The sequence below is a fragment of the Ailuropoda melanoleuca genome, chromosome 2, assembly GCF_002007445.2.
Source record: "Ailuropoda melanoleuca isolate Jingjing chromosome 2, ASM200744v2, whole genome shotgun sequence".
Classification (NCBI taxonomy): domain Eukaryota; kingdom Metazoa; phylum Chordata; class Mammalia; order Carnivora; family Ursidae; genus Ailuropoda; species Ailuropoda melanoleuca.
In genome coordinates this window covers 59,973,896-59,993,544 of record NC_048219.1, presented here as the reverse complement: position 1 = coordinate 59,993,544, position 19,649 = coordinate 59,973,896, and the positions used below count along the sequence as shown (strand labels likewise).

Sequence of the window (19,649 nt, the reverse complement as noted above, 5' to 3'; positions counted from 1 at the left end):
TTCCATTCCTTTAATATATATACACACAAACTATACAAGTATACTAAACCACTATACATATATTCATTCATTGAGACTTAGCTCAATTTTCATCTCAAGTCCCTAACTTCCAGCAGCTGAGATGACATCATATTTAACACTCCTGAAGTCTACTGCCATTGAGGGGCTCACACACTGAATGATACCACTTATGGATTTCTGTGGTCTTCAGACTATTAGCAATCTGAGGGCAGGGAATGTACTATATTTCTCTCTCAGTGTCTAGCACCCCACACAATGCCTGACATACTGCGGGTACTTAGGCTGCTTGTTGAATCGAGTGGTCTACTCCCTATGAATTCCGAGCCTGGAAGCCTTCACATTCTGATGCAATCTTCCTTTGAGGCATTTCATATTATTTGGAGACTTGACATCTCAGACTCCACTGCCCGGATCTAGTTAACTGAGGTCTGTTTTCTTTTAAGGTTGTGAGGATGAAACAGGCCTGTGTGTGAAGGGCCCAGGGCAGGTCACTCTCTGACGAGCAGTGGTGACGCTGGGCAGGGTGCTCCGGGGGAGCACCAGGAACCCCTGCACAGCAGAGAGACATGACAGGGCTGTGTTCCAGGAAGATGACTCTGACCACGGCATAGGAAGAGATGATCAAGTCGTGCTTGAACTCGCTTGAACTCATCCACTTGTCCCTTCTGAGCTCACTGTGGCCACACTTCTTAAATGAAGTTCATTATAGACATTTTCATAGGTTCATGCTCTCGTTTTCATGTTGTTCCAAGTGAACTACTGGTTCTTACAGACACACTGTGCGGGTTCTCTTTTTTGCACTCCATCTGCTATGACACACGAATGAGAGAAAGGATTCCTGCACTCTGTAAGCAGGTCCTGTGGCAGGGCCAGGTGCCACGACGTGGTAATAAAGTAAAACAGATGGAGTCCTCCTGTCCATGTTGCCTCCGCATTTCCCAAACCGGCCATTCTAAATATTTGCCCTTCTCCTGAGGAATCTACCCCATGCCTTCCTTGTTGCCACATCCTGCCACCTCCCTGACCCTCACCAGCACCCCACAGATGGGTCGCTTTCTACCTCACAGAAGCCATAAGGCATAAACTCTCATCTTTCTCAGCCTCCCCCACCCCACCAAAATGCATCTATAGCCGTCATTCCCGATCTGGAGGAAGATGCCCCCTCCCCCCAAATCAAGAGTTATCTGGTTCCTGAATCTATCACCTCCTTTTTCGTGAAGATGACCATCCTTCTTCACCTACCCTGAACTCCTCCATCTTATAGCCAACCTCTGACTTAACAGGTCTACTTGGATATCTAGTTATGCTCAAAAACAAACCTTTTCCAGATGCTCAGGCCTAAAAAACCTTACAGTCACAATTTCTCTTTTTTCTCATATATAACATTCAATCTTTCAGCAAATCTTGGTGCTTATCCTTCAAAATATATCCAGAACCACAGCTACAATCCTGGTGTGAGCCATCTGATTCACGTCTTGCCTGGATTACTGCACCGGCCTTCTAAACAATCCCCCTGCTTCCATCCGTGCCCCTTACACTGTATTCTTAACAACTAGAGTGGTCCTGTTGAAACACGAGTCAGATACTGACAACATTCCACTTGAACCTCCAAACATGTCCCATTTCGCCCAGAGCAAGGCCCAAACCTTTACAGGGGCCAAGAGGGTCCTATGTGATCCACAGCTGTTGCCTCTCAGGCCTTATTCTTCTACCCTGCCCCTCCCTCACTCCGCTCCAGACTCCGGCCTTGCGGCTCTTCCTCCAGCATGCAAGGGCCGCCCCTGCTTGTGGCCTGGAACATCACCAGGGGTCTTCCTAGGTTCATTTCAACATTCAGACTCTGAGATTATCCTAACACTCATCTGGCACCAGAATCACTTAGAAAGATCCAGGATTAAAGTCACAGCTTGCCAGCAAAGTGGCACCAGGCTTTCTACCATTGGAGGAACCTTCACAACTGTCTGTGTGTGGTCCACACCCTGCCCAGGACCTCGTCTCTCCGTGAGCCCTTCCTCCCCAGATCATCTCAGGCACAAGGAAAAGAGATCCACTGGAGGGGGGGTCTGCCTTTATCCTGACTTAACAGGATGTGCTCCAAAGGGACTAATATCTGTTGTACCTCAATAGATAGCCTTTCTGTGTGTCAAGGGACATGCCCAGTCATAGGTGTCCTCACAATCACAGAAGTCCCGTGGTGTGGCTTCCTCCCAGGCATTTGTCATTCTTCTAGTCCAGATGCAGCTGACCAAACAGCGGTCATTTCTACCATCAGCAATGTTGCCTAGTAACACAGCTAACATTCTACTTTCATCAGGTCTCCAGGGAAACAGAGCTAGAAAGTTGAGCGAGTCAAATGTCAAATTCTCCTGGAGAAGGGGAAGGGATCTGTGAACACTTTGTCCACCCGTCTCTTGCTTTTGCTCTTCCCTCTGCCGGGGAGGCTCCTCCCTGGCCATCTGCCTGGCCGGCTCCTGCACTGCCTTCAACTCCTTCATCGGAAGTCACCTTCCCGAAGGCTTCCTGTCTGAGAATTGCCACTCCTAACATCACCTGCTAAGACCATCCTCGTATGCTCTATTTCTTTTTCCATTGTCCTTATTACCCTCTAAGATATCTAATTCACTAACTGATTTCTTCTTATTTGGCTTTCCCACAGAATTTAAACTCCGTGAGGCAGGGATATTTGTTTTTACTTTTTCCTCCTGCGTTGATAATTCTTAGCATCTGGGACAGTGCCTGGGACACAATAGGTTCTTCAACAACCATTTGTTTTAGTTATTAATGAATGTATGTTCTTTCTCTCTTCAAGCCCTAGTTTTTCACTGGCATCCTTTTCGGGGGGTGGAGGAAGGGCAAAATGTTTTCAGGCTACAAATAAAAAGCAACATGGAGTTAGAGATTAAGAGCAGAGACCTTGGGGTTCAACTGCCTGGATCTCAGCAAGGGTTTTGCCATTTACCTTGGAGGTTTCCCTAAGCTCTCTGAGCCTTTGTTATCTCACTGGAAATGAGGATAATAATAGTACCTACATCTTACGGTTGCCATGAGGATGAAAGGAGTTAAAATATGTGCGAAGTATTCAGAAGAGTACCTGACACTTAGGAAGCGCTATGTGTTAGCTATTATTGAAATCCATTTTTTTTTTTTTTTTTTTTAGGGGGAGAGGAGGGTGGCGGGGAGGGGCAGAGGCAGAGGGAGAGAGAGAATTCGAAGCAGGCTCCACACCCAGCATGGAGCCCAATGAAGGGCTCTATCTCATGACCCTGAGATCATGACCTGAGCTGAAATCAAGAGTCGGATGCTTAACAAACTGAGCCCCCCAGATGCCCCTTAAAACCAACCTTTAAAAGCCTTTACTTCTTTTTTTTTTTTTTAAGATTTTTATTTATTTATTTGACAGAGATAGAGACAGCCAGTGAGAGAGGGAACACAAGCAGGGGGAGGGAGAGGAAGAAGCAGGCTCCCAGTGGAGAAGCCTGATGTGGGGCTTGATCCCAGAATGCCGAGATCACACCCTGAGCTGAAGGCAGACGCTTAATGACTGAGCTACCCAGGTGCCCCTAAAAGCCTTTACTTCTATTCTGCACCACTTCTAGTTCTTTCCCTTTCTTCCAAGTTTATCTTCTTCTCAGCCGATCTACTCGAAAGTTACATCTACCCCAGTCTTTAATTTCCATTCACTTTTCCAACCACTCAAACTATGATTTCAAATGACCTACGTGCTGCTGTTCTCTCCTTAGTCCATGGGTTAGTTGTATGCCTGCCATCATTGGTCACCACTGCCTTTGACTTTTTTTTTTTTTTTAAAGATTTTATTTATTTATTTGACAGGATAGAGACAGCCAGCGAGAGAGGGAACACAAGCAGGGGGAGTAGGAGAGGAAGAAGCAGGCTCATAGCAGAGGAGCCTGACGTGGGGCTCGAACCCATAACGCAGGATCACGCCCTGAGCCGAAGGCAGATGCTTAACCGCTGTGCCACCCAGGCGCCCCTCTTTTTTTTTTTTAAAGATTTTATTTATTTATTCGACAGAGATAGAGACAGCCAGCGAGAGAGGGAACACAAGCAGGGGGAGTGGGAGAGGAAGAAGCAGGCTCATAGAGGAAGAGCCTGATGTGGGGCTCGATCCCAGAACGCCGGGATCACGCCCTGAGCCGAAGGCAGATGCTTAACTGCTGTGCCACCCAGGCGCCCCCGACTTCTGAGCCCATCCTCTCTCCTGGTTTCCACCTATCTGTGTGGTGGCCCCTTCTCAGTCTCCTGCCGAGGGACCCCTTCTTCCTTCATCACGCTTTGGTAGTTCTGACATCATCTCACTTGCCACATTCTCCTTGGTGATTCCATTCACAGGCGTGGTTTCAACTCTCACACTGAGGACACCCAACGAGTGCCTACTCACAGTTTCCCAAAGATGTCGTGTTCTTCCCCACATCCATGACTTAGAACTTTCTTTCTCCTTCTTGGCACCTTTTCCCACCCCCAGCTCCCTTCCCCTGTCTATAGCTGGTTCTCCAAGGCTTTGTTTCGGTTTTTTTTTTTTTAAATAAAGATTTTATTCATTTACTTGAGAGAGAGTGAGACAGAGCACAGAGTGAGAGGGAGAAGCAGACTCCCCACTGAGCAGGGAGCCCAATGCAGGGCTTGATCCCAGTACCCTGGGATCATGACCTGAGCTGAAGGCAAACGCTTAACTGACTGAGCCATCCAAGCTCCTTGGTTTTCCAAGTTTTAAAACAACCATCCCCTTTTCTCTCTACCCCAAGCCCAGTGCCCCACCTCTGCACTCCCTTACTGCTTTACGGATGCCTCAATCATAGTATAACACTTGACTGCTGGTCTATGTAGTTTTACCTGAGAAATGAACTCTCTGTGTGTGTGTGTGTGTGTGTGTGTGTGTGTGTGTGTGTGTGTGTATGTGTATCCTCAAAGACAGTGCCTGGCTCATAACAGGAATGCAAAAAAGTATCTGGATTCAATATATGAATATATAGCATCTGTATAGAATAAACTTTGGTTGGGTTACATTTTAATTCAGAAATAAACTTGCGGAGTGGTGCCTGGGTGGCTCAGCTAGTTAAGCATCTGACTTGATTTTGTCTTAGGTCATGATCTCGGGGTCATGAGATCGAGCCCTACATTGGGCTCTGGACTCGGCATGGAGCCTGCTTGGGATTCTTTCTCTCCTTCTCCTTCTGTCCCTCCCCCCACTCACGTGTGCATGCATATGCACATTCTCTCTCTTTCTCTCTAAAATAAATATTTAAAAAAATAAACAAACATTCAGTAAAATAATGTTGTCACATCAAAATGTTAGTTCTTTCAGAAGGTTCCATTTTGGCAAACCAAATGACACTGTGGCTGTATACATGCTATATTTTACTATAAGTCCGATTTTGAAAGGCAAGGGACTCCCTTTGATGTCAGTGGCATCAAGTATTACCTGACTACAGTCCACTGCTCTTTGGGCTCTGAAATCTTACGAGTACCATATTTACCTTCTTAGGAAGGTTCAGTAAATACGTGTTTGGGGCTCCCTGCCATGACTACGAACACCATACACAGGTAGGTAGAGAAGGGCAACTAGTATTTACGTGGTTAAAAATCACACTGCCAGGGGCGCCTGGGTGGCACAGCGGTTAGGCGTCTGCCTTCGGCTCAGGGCGTGATCCCGGCGTTATGGGATCGAGTCCCACATCAGGCTCCTCCGCTATGAGCCTGCTTCTTCCTCTCCCACTTCCCCTGCTTGTGTTCCCTCTCTCGCTGGCTGTCTCTATCTCTGTCCAATAAATAAATAAAATCTTTTATAAAAAAAAAAAATCACACTGCCAGGGGCGCCTGGGTGGTACAGCGGTTGGGCGTCTGCCTTTGGCTCAGGGCGTGATCCTGGCGTTATGGAATCGAGCCCCACATCAGGCTCTTCCGCTGGGAGCCTGCTTCTTCCTCTCCCACTCCCCCTGCTTGTGTTCCCTCTCTCGCTGGCTGTCTCTATCTCTGTCGAATAAATAAATAAAATCTTTAAAAAAAAATCACACTGCCAGCTCTTTTGAAAGGTTTCAATAGCATAGTGACTTGCTCTGGCTTCCGTTCTGACGGGAGTCTAGGCACCTACCTGGAGAGTACATCCGAACACACCAATCATCAGCATGGCCACCGAAAGGTAGTCGGTGAACACATCCCACCATGGCTTCAGCACACGGAAGGCAGGCTGCTGCTCAGAGAACTGCCGGAATTCTGTCACCGGAATCATGGTTCTGAGAAAGGAAAAGTTGTGAATTAATTTATCTTCATGCACAGCATACAGTATTGACAGCATGTGAAATGCTGCTTCAACCACGAGAAACAGCCTGAATTAGTCCAGGAGCTGTCCCGGCACCTGAAGGTGTTATTAAGCCTTTGAATAAAACCACCAGTAGAGCGGTTTCCACATGGAAAAGGCAAGTCCTTTCCTGACTATTATCCCATAAGTGGGTTCCCTTTGGCTCCAGGTGGACCAGGAGACCATGCGAGGGCAGAGCATTCTTTCTGGGACTCCCTTCCCCTAAACAAAACATGAAGGTGCTGCAGAGAACTAAGCCCAACCTTTGAAGTGTTTCTGTTATTTCCCTTACCATCCTGGGTAGCTGCTTTAAACTATTTTATATGTAATCTCAGCATTGGCTTGTGTTATTTACTGATCTCTAGTAGTAAAATAATAGTGCTTGCTCCCTGGGAAGCGGAACGACTTTGCCACATGGTCCATGTCTTAGAAGAGGGAAGATCTCATGGGTGGAGGCTGCTGTAGGGGGAGGGGATGCTTTGGAAAGGACTTCATTTTTTCTTGCCTCCCATTTTTTGCCCCTGTGTTTTTGACTTGATTTCTTTTCTCTATTTTCTGTATTCCTCATATTTCAACATGAACCTCAAATTCATCCTGATTTTCTCCTCTGAGAAATCAGTTGTCCCTGGAAATGTCTATCTCTATCGAAATAAGAGAAGAGAAATGAATAGGATACACCTGAGGCTCTGGGAGGAAGGGGAAAGAGACACAGCCTCTTCTAGTCTGCTTTATACATTCTCACGTCCCACTGCTTTACTGTGATCCAGGACTTGAAGTTCATCATTGCGCTACTGTGAGAAGGAATGTTCTTTTATTATTTTATGGCAACGAATAAGGGTAGCCAATGCGAGACAAGAAAATTTCTCTCCCTTTTGCCACCTTTGGATCCAATAATCTAGCTCTCCGCATCTGTCCTTGTCACTCCATCCTAATTAAAGAGCAAGGGCAAGGCTACATTTGCTGCTTTTCTCCCAAGCCTTGTTTGTGTTAGGGATCCCTCCTTCTGAATGCTGAATTAAGGGCTATACAATAAACAGCGCAAAGCCAAGCCAAGCCTCTTGTTCACAGGTGGTTATCTTTGGAAACTATTATCCTGTTATCCATTCTGTCTTGTTGCTTTAGCTGACTTCCTTAAGCAGTGATTCATCTTCTTTTTGGATTTTTCCTTAACACAATGCTGAAAATTTCAACTGCCTGGTGCTGCTCTCACTTATGACCTATCTATTTGACATCTGTGCAGCATTTGACATAATTTTTTTTAACAATTTTCTCATTTTATCCAAACACAACTTTCCTAACTCCATTCTGTTACTACCGCTAGCTGCATGCCTGTTGAAGAAAGAACCTACATGTTGTCCATGTGTGTTCTCAAAACACACGTTGCCAACAAGCCACACAAGCTAAATAAAGAACTTTGCAGATTCCTAGCATCCTTGGCATTTCAGGCTAGTTCAAAGTTTGATGACCTGACACTTTCATGACCTCTTTGCTTCTTCTCAGTGAATTAGTACAACCTCACTGCCCCAAAAGTTTCCTAGTCCCGAATGTTCCAGTGCAGTCCCAGAGGCTCTAACTCCTCTTAGCCTCTAAGTGCAGCTTCAGAAGCTACTGTCTCACTCCTTTTTGCATTCCTATCACTTACCACAGTACCTGGCAAACAGGAGGAGGCCCTGAACAACTGCTGTTGAACACGTGAATGAGTGAATTCCGATGCTCATTCACAGAGCGGGGCTCCTCCAAATCAGACCCCGGGCGAGCTGGACCAGCTACAGTGACAGCGCTAACAAGTGCGCTGCCTGTGCTCTGGTCTACACTCTTTGATGGGTTTCTTGGGTTTTCCTTCACGGTAAGTTCCTGTACACCTTGGAGGGAATTGGGCTTGGTCTTTAAAGTAAGGACCAACTTCAGGAATAAAATGCACCAATGTAGAGTAGTGTGGGGATAAAGAAGTCGAATAAAAAACTCCAATAACTAAAGGGAGGACAGATGGACCTTGTGCCCGTTGACTGAAAAAAATTTTTTTGTATTCTTCTCTCACAAATTTCAGTACCTCTGATGAAAGACATGCATAACAGGGACTACACTTGATTTCTCTTTCATTATTGTAGCTTCGGATTGATTTGTTACCATTTCAAGAGTTACTGTTTCAAGCTGAAGGAGTCACTTCTGAAAATAAACTGCTTGGGTTTAAACAGTTTTTTCCCCTAAAGATCAATTAGCACAATTTTATTTCTTTTTTTTTTCTATTTTAGAAATGTAAATGATTAGCTTTATATTTCTTCTAACTTTGATTTACAACTTATTATGTAAGAGTTTAGTTTACCTAATTAAATAATGTCTTTGGAAATATGGCATTTCAACTCAATCATGAGATTCTGGTGTCCTAATTAAAATTACATGATTTTTACATTATGTTATATATCTGCCTCTGTGTCCTTTTGCAGAAATCCATGTGCATTTCCTTATTAAAAAATACTTATTTCCAAAAGTCATTTTAATGGCTCTACAAAATTAACTTCTCCAAAAGATCATATCATATAACCCTTTGGTAAGGAATATTGGTAAAGTTAGTTGCAAACCCAGAGTTTCTTTCTTTCATTTGTTTGGCTCTTCCTGAACAATCCATCTTCCTCCCTCTCAGGAGAATCTTAATATCGTTTTTGCCAGAATTAATTACATAGAACAAATCCTGCTCTATTAACCCTTAACTTTAAGAATACAAAACTTGTTCTACTTTGATTCAAACCTGATTGCTAACACTGGTCTCCGATGCCTATCAGGCGGGTATGGCCAGCATTTGCTTTGTTCCACATTTTTCTGGCAGCTGGGAAGTGGCACACTTTTAGACAGTACAACCACACACCATTCAAGGGAACAAGAGCCAATTCCAAATGGTAACATGTATTATAACCGTAATGTAGTGAGTGGCCCAATATAAAAATGAATTTAAAAATTCAATAATGCCTGAGCACATGAAATATGAATTCTACAGAAAAGAAATCCACATATATCGTTCACCATGTCACTAAATTGAATGGCCAATTTTCAGCCCTCACTTATTTGCTCTATCATCGTATCAGCTGCATAGGCATAATTTGACTATTCTTTATTTCATTTTCAGGATGCCATGTGCTTTAGGTTTTCCTCCTCTTTCCCTGGCTGTGCCTTCTTTAACTCCTTTGCTGTTTCCTCCTCTTCTCCCTGACCTCTGACTCTGGAGTGCTCAGTGCTCAGTCTTTGGTCCTTGTCTCTTCCCACAGTCATTCATTGCCTGGTGACTGCAACTAGTCACAGTGCTTTAAAGAGCATCCACACTAAACACAAACTCATACCTGCATCCAGAGTCATGGACCCGAGTCTACCTGACGTCTCCCTGTGGATATCCACCAGACATACTAAATGCAGTATGTCCCAAACCAATTCCAGTTCTATTCCCTTATTCCTACCTCCTCCTAACTCCAACAAAGCCCCATTTCTCTTGCAACTTTCCTCTCTCAGTTGATGGAACTTCATCCTTCCAGTTGCTTAGGCTAAAAACCTTGGAATCATCCCTGACTGCTCTTTGTCTCTTACATTCCACATCCAATCTGCCAAAATATATTGTGTTCCTTATTTTTTTGTCTGTCTCCTATAAGAATGTAAGTTTCATGAAAGCAGGTACTTTTCAGTTCTATTTTGTACACTGATGTATCCCAACTACCCAGAAAATAATGCTTGACATATAGTAGACACTCAATATTTGCTGAATAAATTAGTGAATACGTAGTAATTTTAATGAAGAACAGGGGTGCAACTGACTTAAGCTTTAGAAATAATCATCATAAAGGCAAAGTGTGTCTCTGAGTAACATCATGGGAGGAAGATCCCATGGTACAGGGCCAGGAAATCAGCTGGTGTCCTGAGGCTAGTGTGGAGAAGCAGTGCAAGTGAGGAAGAGCACAGAAATACCAGATTTATTTAGGGGTTCTTCTCAGCTGTATCCAAAGGCTCCATAAATCCAAATAAAGTCATCAGGATATGCTCAAACATCAATTATAAAAATAAAACAAATTGCTTTTCTTCTGGCAGTGCAATGATGGAAATAAAAAACAGGAGAAAATGCCAAATTTTCCAGTTCCTAAAATGATCCTTTCTCTCTTGGGAGAACATGACTCTAGATTGTGTTTTACTCTGTATTGTGGTACACATGATAAAATATCTCTAGAAAAACCCACCAAAGAAGATCGTAATTCCACGGTTCTCTAGAAATATATTCAATTAAAAGAAAATCATAAATGAGTTATAAAATTTTAGAACCTGAATTGCACTTCAGAGATGATCTAGTCAACATCCTAAGAAATAAACAATTTAAGTAGAATTTCTCCTGTATTCAATTTCCCTTTTCATATCCCTATTTGATGGTATAAAATTTTAAAAAGCTATTGTTAATACATTTAAATGATTCTTGAGCTCTACTGCCCTTAGAGTCCCATAAAGCAAGAATTTTGGACTCAGAAGGAGTGGGAAGAGGCAAGTGAAACTTGCAACCCAATGGATACAATTGTGTATTATCTCCTTGCATACTTCCATGGTGCCATATGTTAAATTAATGGTCCAATTACATTATTTGGAAAATATTCAAATTGAGCTTAACCTGTTTTTCTTTTTCTTTTCTTTTCTTTTCTTTTTTTTTTTTTAAAGATTTTATTTATTTATTTGACAGAAAGAGACAGTGAGAGAGGGAACAAGCAAGGGGAGTGGGAGAGGGAGAAGGAGGCTTCCCGCCAAGCAGGGAGCCCAACGTGGGGCTCGATCCCAGGACTCTGGGATCGTGACATGAGCCGAAGGCAGACGCTTAATGGCTGAGCTACCCAGGTGCCCCTTTAAGCTGTTTTTCTAAGGATGGTAGTGGTGGTGAGAAGCAAAAATCACTCCTACTTAGCAATTCTCGTTCTTAAAAGAAAGATATACCTCTTCCTCATTATACTTTTCACATACTTAGAGAAAAATCCCTTTATTCATTTTACATCTCAAGGACTTTGCTTGACATGATATTTTCCAGAGTTATCTTCATCCTAGACAGAAGCTTTTCAATCCACTAAAAATTTGTTTTATATGATGATCAACAGCTGGATTTTTTTCCTCACACGCATAGATTACCTTTTTTTACTCAAGGACTTGCTAGAGAATAATGAGAGTGTAAGATATGCCGAGTATTGTGCTAGGTGCTGGGGAATGGAAGTGAACAAAACAGAAGACAAGGTGCCTGTTCTCACCCCCATATTAAAGAAATGCCTATGAAAGCATCAATTATCCTTGGTCTGCTTTGTAAATGTGACGGATTAGTGCTTAGTAAATGTGCCAATGATGCATTTAAAGAAGTTATTTGTATTTCACTGAAGACAGGGTTTATACCTTGTTTAGATCTGTGTCTTCTAGAAAACAACACAATACCTTAGAATGGACCTCAACTCATATTTGTTAAATCAAACTAGGCCTCCATATACACACATACCCACATACAGATACATATACCCATTTGAGCATTTTGTAGTAAGGGCCAAGCTCTTTCATCTATTATTATCCTCTGTTATAAAGTATGACACTGCAGTAAATACAAGAGTGACTATTACATAGAGCTTCGCATTGTAAATAATGATTATTCAAAGAACATGCATTACTGAAGACAGTGTCTGAGAAGAAGAAAAGAGTCAGGAATAATTTATAATTTCAAAGTTAAGGATGACTGAAATTTTAATGCACAATGTTCTGTCACTAGTGCTAAAGAGGATATGTCGATCGATAATGACTTCTTAGGTCTAGCGTGTACCCAATGGCCAAATTTTGTGACTCCCTTATCAGAACATTGCTCTATTAAGAAACAAGAGACAGAAAACAGATCCATACGTAATAGTCTTATGATAATAATGGTTTGTAATAGTGCACTTCTAAATCTTGGTGAGATCTTAAAAGAAGGCTCTGCTTTCTTTGGAATTTTCGTCAAAGAGCTTCAGCTTCATCTATATGACGCTACAAACTATTTGATGCTTATGGTGTACATTTCAAGTAAATGTGAATTCAGAAATCTTTTCTAAAATGAGGCTACACTGTGATCTAATGGTCTTAAAAAGCGATCATAAAGGATTATCATCAAATGTTACTCACTGCCTTCCTCATCTCTGTCATTGTGAATTTACGGAAAGTCTCTCTGAGAAATGTGGCTTTGGCTCTCTGCATCCCACTGGTGGTCTTGGTCACCTCTTGGTTTCATGTTGTTTCTCTCTCCTTTAAAGCAGGGACAGTCTTGCAGGAGGCACAGTGCACACACACGCACCTCCACCCCTTCCCGAACAGGATTCCAAACCCTTGAAAAGACTGTGTGTTTCCCTTCCAACTCTTGATATCATTGAAATGTGATTGAGACAAGATTTCAGTCCATCTTATCAGTCCTGACTTCCAAAAACTAAGTCTAGGATTCAAGTGAGTAAATCTGTAATGACTGCTTTGAAGACTCTCTCTTCCTTTAATGGACAAAAAGAAACATTTATCTTCAGTCCTGTTTTACCCGCCTGAGCAAAGCAAGCATGACAGTCCTAAGCAGCAGTGTACTGGGAGCATGCGGATCAGGCCAGAAAATGCAGACATGACAGGCGCTGGCCAAGCAATCAGTCCACATGGAAGGCTGCTTCCTTTCGGAGAGAAGGACAGCCCGCAGAGGACGGCGGGGAAGGCAGGAAGACCCTGTCCTTCAGAACATCAACACTAAAGGCTCTTACTCATTTTCCACTTTCTGGAGTTTAAAGAGGTCTGAAAGCCAGAGGTCACCTTTTGTTTCACAGTATGAGCTCCAGGGCCCAACATGCTTCATAGTTTAAGTTGAATTCCTAATGATTCTACAGGAGGAAGGTGCCTTGTCTGTTCCAACAGGCAGTTTGGCATGTTTTATAAATACTTTTCACAAACATGGATAGACTGACAACTTAGAAAAACAGAGTCAACCAAAATTGTGACAGACAGCTAAAGCAACTTATTATCAAGAACTTTCCCACTAAGCTTTTTTTTTTTTTTTAATGTGGTAAAATTTTAAATTTCTAGCTATGTTAAATGTAACAACTAGGAAACAAAGTAACACTGTTCAGGAAACAAGAGATTGGTAAAGTGAGAGATCGGAAGACTAACGGATTTATAGGATAACCTTTTTATTGCCCTTTTTATGAAACTCTACAGGAATCTAACCTGAAGGTTTGATAATAGCAGAAAAACATTAACTGCTAAATAATTCTCTTTGGGGCTTTTCACAAAGATTGTTTTTAAGAAGTCAGCTCTTTGTTTGTCTTTCCTGTTGGATGTGCTCAGTAAAATCCATGATGGAAGGAAGTCCAGGTCCTCCAGCCCCCAGGAAGACATGACACTACGTAAGAAAATGAACAACTACCATATTTTATTGTCAGAATATGAAAATGGATATGGATGCACCTAAAAATTAGAATATTTGGTTTTTGTTCATCCAACTAATAAATATTGAATGCAAGGCTTGTGCCTACAGGAAAAATATTTGTTGGGTTTGGCTCTAAATTTAACATATTGATTTAATGGCCCATCTTTTCCAAATTAGATAATATATGAGTTCCCTCTTTAAACTCTTTTATTTTCTCACAGCAAAGCTAAATGAAATCTAACACAATGATACTCGCTGCTCCTAGAGGCTGGCATTCTAGAAGCTGAGGGAGGGAATAAACATGTCTTTATATGAAGGTTCTAGGAGAATATGGTCAAAGGCTACTTGCCTCTTAGACCTAGAATGTGCCCAAAATCTAAATGAAAGAAAAGCTTAGAAAATATGAATCAACTAACTAAAATACATCTGTTTCTGAAGATAATAGATTCTTTAGTTAAAAAAACACAAAAACAAACAAACTACCCCCAATCCCAAAAGAAAGGGTGAAAGGAGGTGCAATCATTACGTGATTGCAAAGGTCAAGTGATCTGTGTGGCTGTTGAAGTCACTGTGAGGGAGATTCAAGCAATAGGAGCAGGGCCTTGCGGTGTTAATCCTATAACTGAAATAAATGTTCTTTCAACCCCCCCTTGCTTTGCAGATTCCTATGCATCTTGCAGACCTTGGCTCTAGTGCCACTTGCTCAGGTAAGACATCCCTGATCTCCCTGACTGCGTCAAATCGGGCTCTGGCCAGCACCCTGGACTCCCTAGGTGGCCTCTGTTCCAGACCCCATTTCCACTCATTTGTGTGGTTCTTGGATTAATGTTGGTCTCCATTCTATTCCCTAATACTCTTTGGCATGTAACAGATGCTCAACATATATTTGTTGAATAAATGAATAATTAACAAATTTACAATACAAGCCCAGTCTGAGTGTGAGATCTCAGGCTTATTCATTTGAATACTTTGTCAGCAAAAAGAAAATAGAGGGGAAAAGAAATAGGACCCATCAGCTCACATGGAACTCAAAGCAGTGCCACCTTATAGACAAACTGTATAGTATTTTGAAATTGTTTACTTGAAGTTGCTATTATTTGTAAGAAAGATGGCTTGGGGCCAAGGGAGTCCCTTCCTGAGAAAATGATCTCGAACACATTGAGGGCCCTGCTAAATATATTTTTAAAAATGGATGAAAGACCTAGAAAACAAGCAGCTGAAGCCCCACAATGTATCAACTTGCTCAGTGCCGTCTGGTTACCTAAGGTTGTTTTGGTCAGTGACTTCGTCAATAGGAAGAAAAGGTGGACTAGGGAGGCTTGAAAGGAAAACAACTAGTTCAGTAGTTATTAAATTGGGAGGTATTTTTTAAAAGCTTTGATTTATTTATTTGTCAGAGAGAGGGAGAGCACAAGCAGGGGGAGCGGCAGGCAGAGGCAGAGGGGGAAGAAGGCTCCTCGCAGAGCAAGGAGCCCGATGCGGNCATGCAAAAGAATGAAACTTGACCACTCTCTCACACCATACACAAAAATAAACTCCAAATGGATGAAAGACCTCAATGTGAGACAGGAATCCATCAAAATTCTAGAGGAGAACATAGGCAACAACTTCTATGACATCGGCCAGAGCAACCTTTTTCACGACACATCTCCAAAGGCAAGAGAAATAAAAGATAAAATGAACTTATGGGACTTTATCAGGATAAAGAGCTTCTGCACAGCCAAGGAAACAGTCAAAAAAACTAAGAGACAGCCCACGGAATGGGAGAATATATTTGCAAAGGACACCACAGATAAAGGACTGGTATCCAAGATCTACAAAGAACTTCTCAAACTCAATACACGAGAAACAAATAAACAAATCATAAAATGGGCAGAAGATATGAACAGACACTTTTCCAATGAAGACATACAAATGGCTAACAGACACATGAAAAAATGTTCAAAATCATTAGCCATCAGGGAAATTCAAATCAAAACCACACTGAGATACCACCTTACGCCAGTTAGAATGGCAAAGATAGACAAGGCAAGAAACAACAATTGTTGGAGAGGATGTGGAGAAAGGGGATCCCTCCTACATTGTTGGTGGGAATGCAAGTTGGTACAGCCACTCTGGAAAACAGTGTGGAGGTCCCTTAAAAAGTTAAAAATTGAACTACCCTATGACCCAGCCATTGCACTACTGGGTGTTTACCCCAAAGATACAGACGTAGTAAAGAGAAGGGCCATATGCACCCCAATGTTCATAGCTGCATTGTCCACAATAGCCAAATCATGGAAGGAGCCGAGATGCCCTTCAACAGATGACTGGATTAAGAAGCTGTGGTCCATATATACAATGGAATATTACTCAGCTATCAGAAAGAACGAATTCTCAACATTTGCTGCAACATGGACGGCACTGGAGGAGATAATGCTAAGTGAAATAAGTCAAGCAGAGAAAGACAATTATCATATGATTTCTCTCATCTATGGAACATAAGAACTAGGAAGATCGGTAGGGGAAGAAAGGGATAAAGAAAGGGGGGGTAATCAGAAGGGGGAATGAAACATGAGAGACTATGGACTATGAGAAACAAACTGAGGGCCTCAGAGGGGAGGGGGGTGGGGGAATGGGATAGACCAGTGGATGGGTAGTAAGGAGGGCACGTATTGCATGGTGCACTGGGTATTATACGCAACTAATGAAGCATCGAACTTTACATCAGAAACCGGGGATATACTATATGGTGACTAACATAATATAATAAAAAATCATTAAAAAAAAAAAAGGAGCCAAACGTGGGACTCAATGCCCTGAGCTGAAGGTAGACACTTAACGGACTGAGCTACCCAGGTGTCCCAAATTGGGAGGTTTTATGTATTAATCACAAATACTGAAAATGAAACGTCGTGTAGAAAGGTCACAGGAATATTTCTAAAACCTTAGATTTAGTTGGAAAAAGTAAGGAAGAAACAAGGGAAAAACCTAACTTTTTAAAGTTAAACATTTCAAAGCTGAGAGACTCTGGAAGTTCTGAAGCAAAATGGGATTTAGGAATGAGTGGATGATCTTTTGGGTGGCTCAGGTCCAAGGGAAAATCAAGGTTTATGGAACAACTGTGGGGATTTGTTTGTTTTTATTTGTTCTGTAATGTTTGATCCTATTTTCAGATGACCCATGTTAAAAGCTTAGTAGACTAATGTTTTAGGACCAAAAAAATGTCTCTATAGACATAAATTTAAATTGTTTTGGCAAAACCAAAATAAATATCCATTCAACAAAGAAACAGAAATTGGTGGAAAGATAGGTTGGTTCATTTCTACCCCATGTCCTTAGATAAATAGAGTCCATGTTGGGATTCTTGTGGGAAAGAAGTAGGATTTGGGAAAATGAGGTGAAGAAAACCATACCATTGTGATTCACCCTTGGTCTTTCCCCTCTGGAAGCTGAGAGAGGGATAAATTATCCTTGGAAGATACCTACTTCAGGAAACAGTTTCTCAAGGAGAGACACACTGTCTTTAAGAGCTTTGTATCCTAGCACGTACCACAATGCCTGACAGCTTTATTCATTCATTCATTCATTTTTTTTAAAGATTGATTTATTTATTCCGGGGGGGGGGCAGAGGGAGAGAGAAAGAGAGAGAGAATCTCAAGCAGACTCAGTTTCTTGTTTTTCTTGTTTTGAAAGCAGGTCTGGAACCCACGACCCAAAGATCTTGACCTGAGCCAAAATCAAGAGTTGGACACTTAACTGACTGAGCCACCCGGGTACCCCTTATTCATTCTTTCTACAAGTTCTAGAATAGCTTTAAACTGCAAGGTACTGAGCTCACCAATGTGGATATAACAGTGAGCAAGCCAGATACTACCCTGTCCTTATGAACCTTACATTATGGTGGAGAGACAGTAAATAACGACAACCATCTAATCACAGTTGTGATAGGTATGATTAAGTAGAAGTTCAGGACACTGACATATACTGAGATGCCTGAGCTACTGTGGGTTTAAGAAGTGCTGTCTGCATGGAAATATGAAGTTAGGTAGCAATAGTTATCTAGGTAAAGGACCAGGAGAACACTCCAGCCAAAATGAAAGATCTGTAATACAATGGCTCTTTGTTCCCCCTTTAAGATGTATCGTTTTGCCCTCCATCACTTGTCAGAGTCGTTTTGTTTCTGTGTACTTTGATGAAGATTAGATCTGATATTTTCTCGCTCTGGAGACACAGGGTAGCCCAAGCTGGTTCAGACAGTGAGACAAGAAGGGCAACAAGTTACACATTCTTAAGCTGAAATGCCAAAGACACCAAGAATTTTTCTAATTTTCTAAAAATTTACCCAAAGCAACCCTTTTATAGAAGCATATAGACCCTATCAGCTTCACCTTGTACTTTGCTGCTGAACTGCTTTCTAAAACACACGAACCAACCTCCACTGGATCTCCCGAATCATCCTGCACACAATGCCTTCACTCTCTTGTTAATTGTCTAAAGATGCCCCAAAGTTCTGGGTGGGTAGGCCATGTTTGGTACTGAATTCACAAAATGCTCACCATGAATAGTGAACATTGTTCTAGAATCTCAGTAGACCAGTCATGACCAATGAGAGGGCTACTCAGTAATTTCCTGGGACTGAACACAGGTGGCAGCTATGAGGGCCACAGGCTGCTCGTTTCCCCTGCATCTGTCCAAATATGTGCCAACCTGCCATGTAGCCACCTAGCTCAAAATTTATCGAACTCCTCCTTTGCAACTAACGTCTGAGTTACACATAGAAAATTCAGTCTTTGAGCAGAGGACAGTCTCCTTTGGTTTATTTTTTAAAATTTTCTCCTTTTCTCCTTTCCCTTAAATATAACCCCCTTCTTTCCTTTTCTTTCTTCCCCCTTCCCTCCATCTTCCTCCTTCCCTGCCTCTTTCCAAATTTGTTATCCAACTACTACATGTCAAGAACTGGGGATAAAAGATAAATTAGAAGCTATAGTCAAATACGTGGGCAACAGACCTGTTAAACAAGGAGACTCAAAATACATCATCTTTTCTCTTTGCTCCTCAGTTTTTTGCATGAAATCAAACTCAAAATGTTTGTGAGCCAGACCAGCCTTGGGAAAGAAGAATGCCAACTAGCCATTTAGCTCCTGCAGGTAGTTTGCCAAGAGACTTGCCAGAGAAGGACAGAGACATAAAACCAAAGAGGAGATGGCCCTGGGATGAAGTAAAAGTGAAACGAAATAAACAGGTACCTTAACTTTCACAATCTGAACTTAGAAAAAAAATAGAGTAAGACACATTTTTTGATGAATCCCTTGCTATAACTCTTGCAATTTGCTATTCAAAACCCAAGACCCAAATAAATTTGGATAATAATAAATAATATTTGTTCCATATTTTTATCATGTCTTTTTTTAAGGTTTACTTTTTATTTTAGAGAGGCACCAAGACTCACCAAGAGTCTTTTTCTAATTTTCTAAAAATTTAGGGGCGCCTGGGTGGCACAGCGGTTAAGCGTCTGCCTTCGGCTCAGGGCGTGATCCCGGCGTTATGGGATCGAGCCCCACATCAGGCTCTTCCGCTATGAGCCTGCTTCTTCCTCTCCCACTCCCCCTGCTTGTGTTCCCTCTCTCGCTGGCTGTCTCTATCTCTGTCTAATACATAAATAAAATCTTTAAAAAAAAAAATTTACCCAAAGCAACGTGTGAGAGAGAGAGAGAGCATGTGAGCAGGAGGAGGGGCAGAGGGAGATGGAGACAAGTAGATTCCCCACTGAGTGGGGAGCCCTGATGCAGGGCTGGATCTCAGGACCCTGAGATCATGACCTGAACCAAAATCAAGAGTCGGACACTCAACCGACTGATCTACTTGGGCACCTCAACATGACTTTTTAAAATCAAGATATAATTGACATATAAC

At 42.2% G+C, this 19,649-nt stretch overlaps 1 protein-coding gene across 2 annotated transcripts in view; it reads right to left on the bottom strand.

Annotated features, from left to right (window-relative positions):
* The window catches only part of LRRC8C (leucine rich repeat containing 8 VRAC subunit C), an 80,625-nt gene that overhangs the window by 29,979 nt on the left and 30,997 nt on the right, over positions 1 to 19,649 (bottom strand). The window contains exon 2 of one of the 2 annotated variants that reach the window (XM_034653852.1): positions 6,131 to 6,272. The exons of the other annotated variant lie outside the window; for it this stretch is intronic. Within the exon in view, the coding sequence (XP_034509743.1) occupies positions 6,131 to 6,268 (138 nt within the window). The 5' untranslated portion in view covers positions 6,269 to 6,272. The remainder of the gene's footprint in view (positions 1 to 6,130; positions 6,273 to 19,649) is intronic. 2 annotated transcript variants of the gene reach the window in all.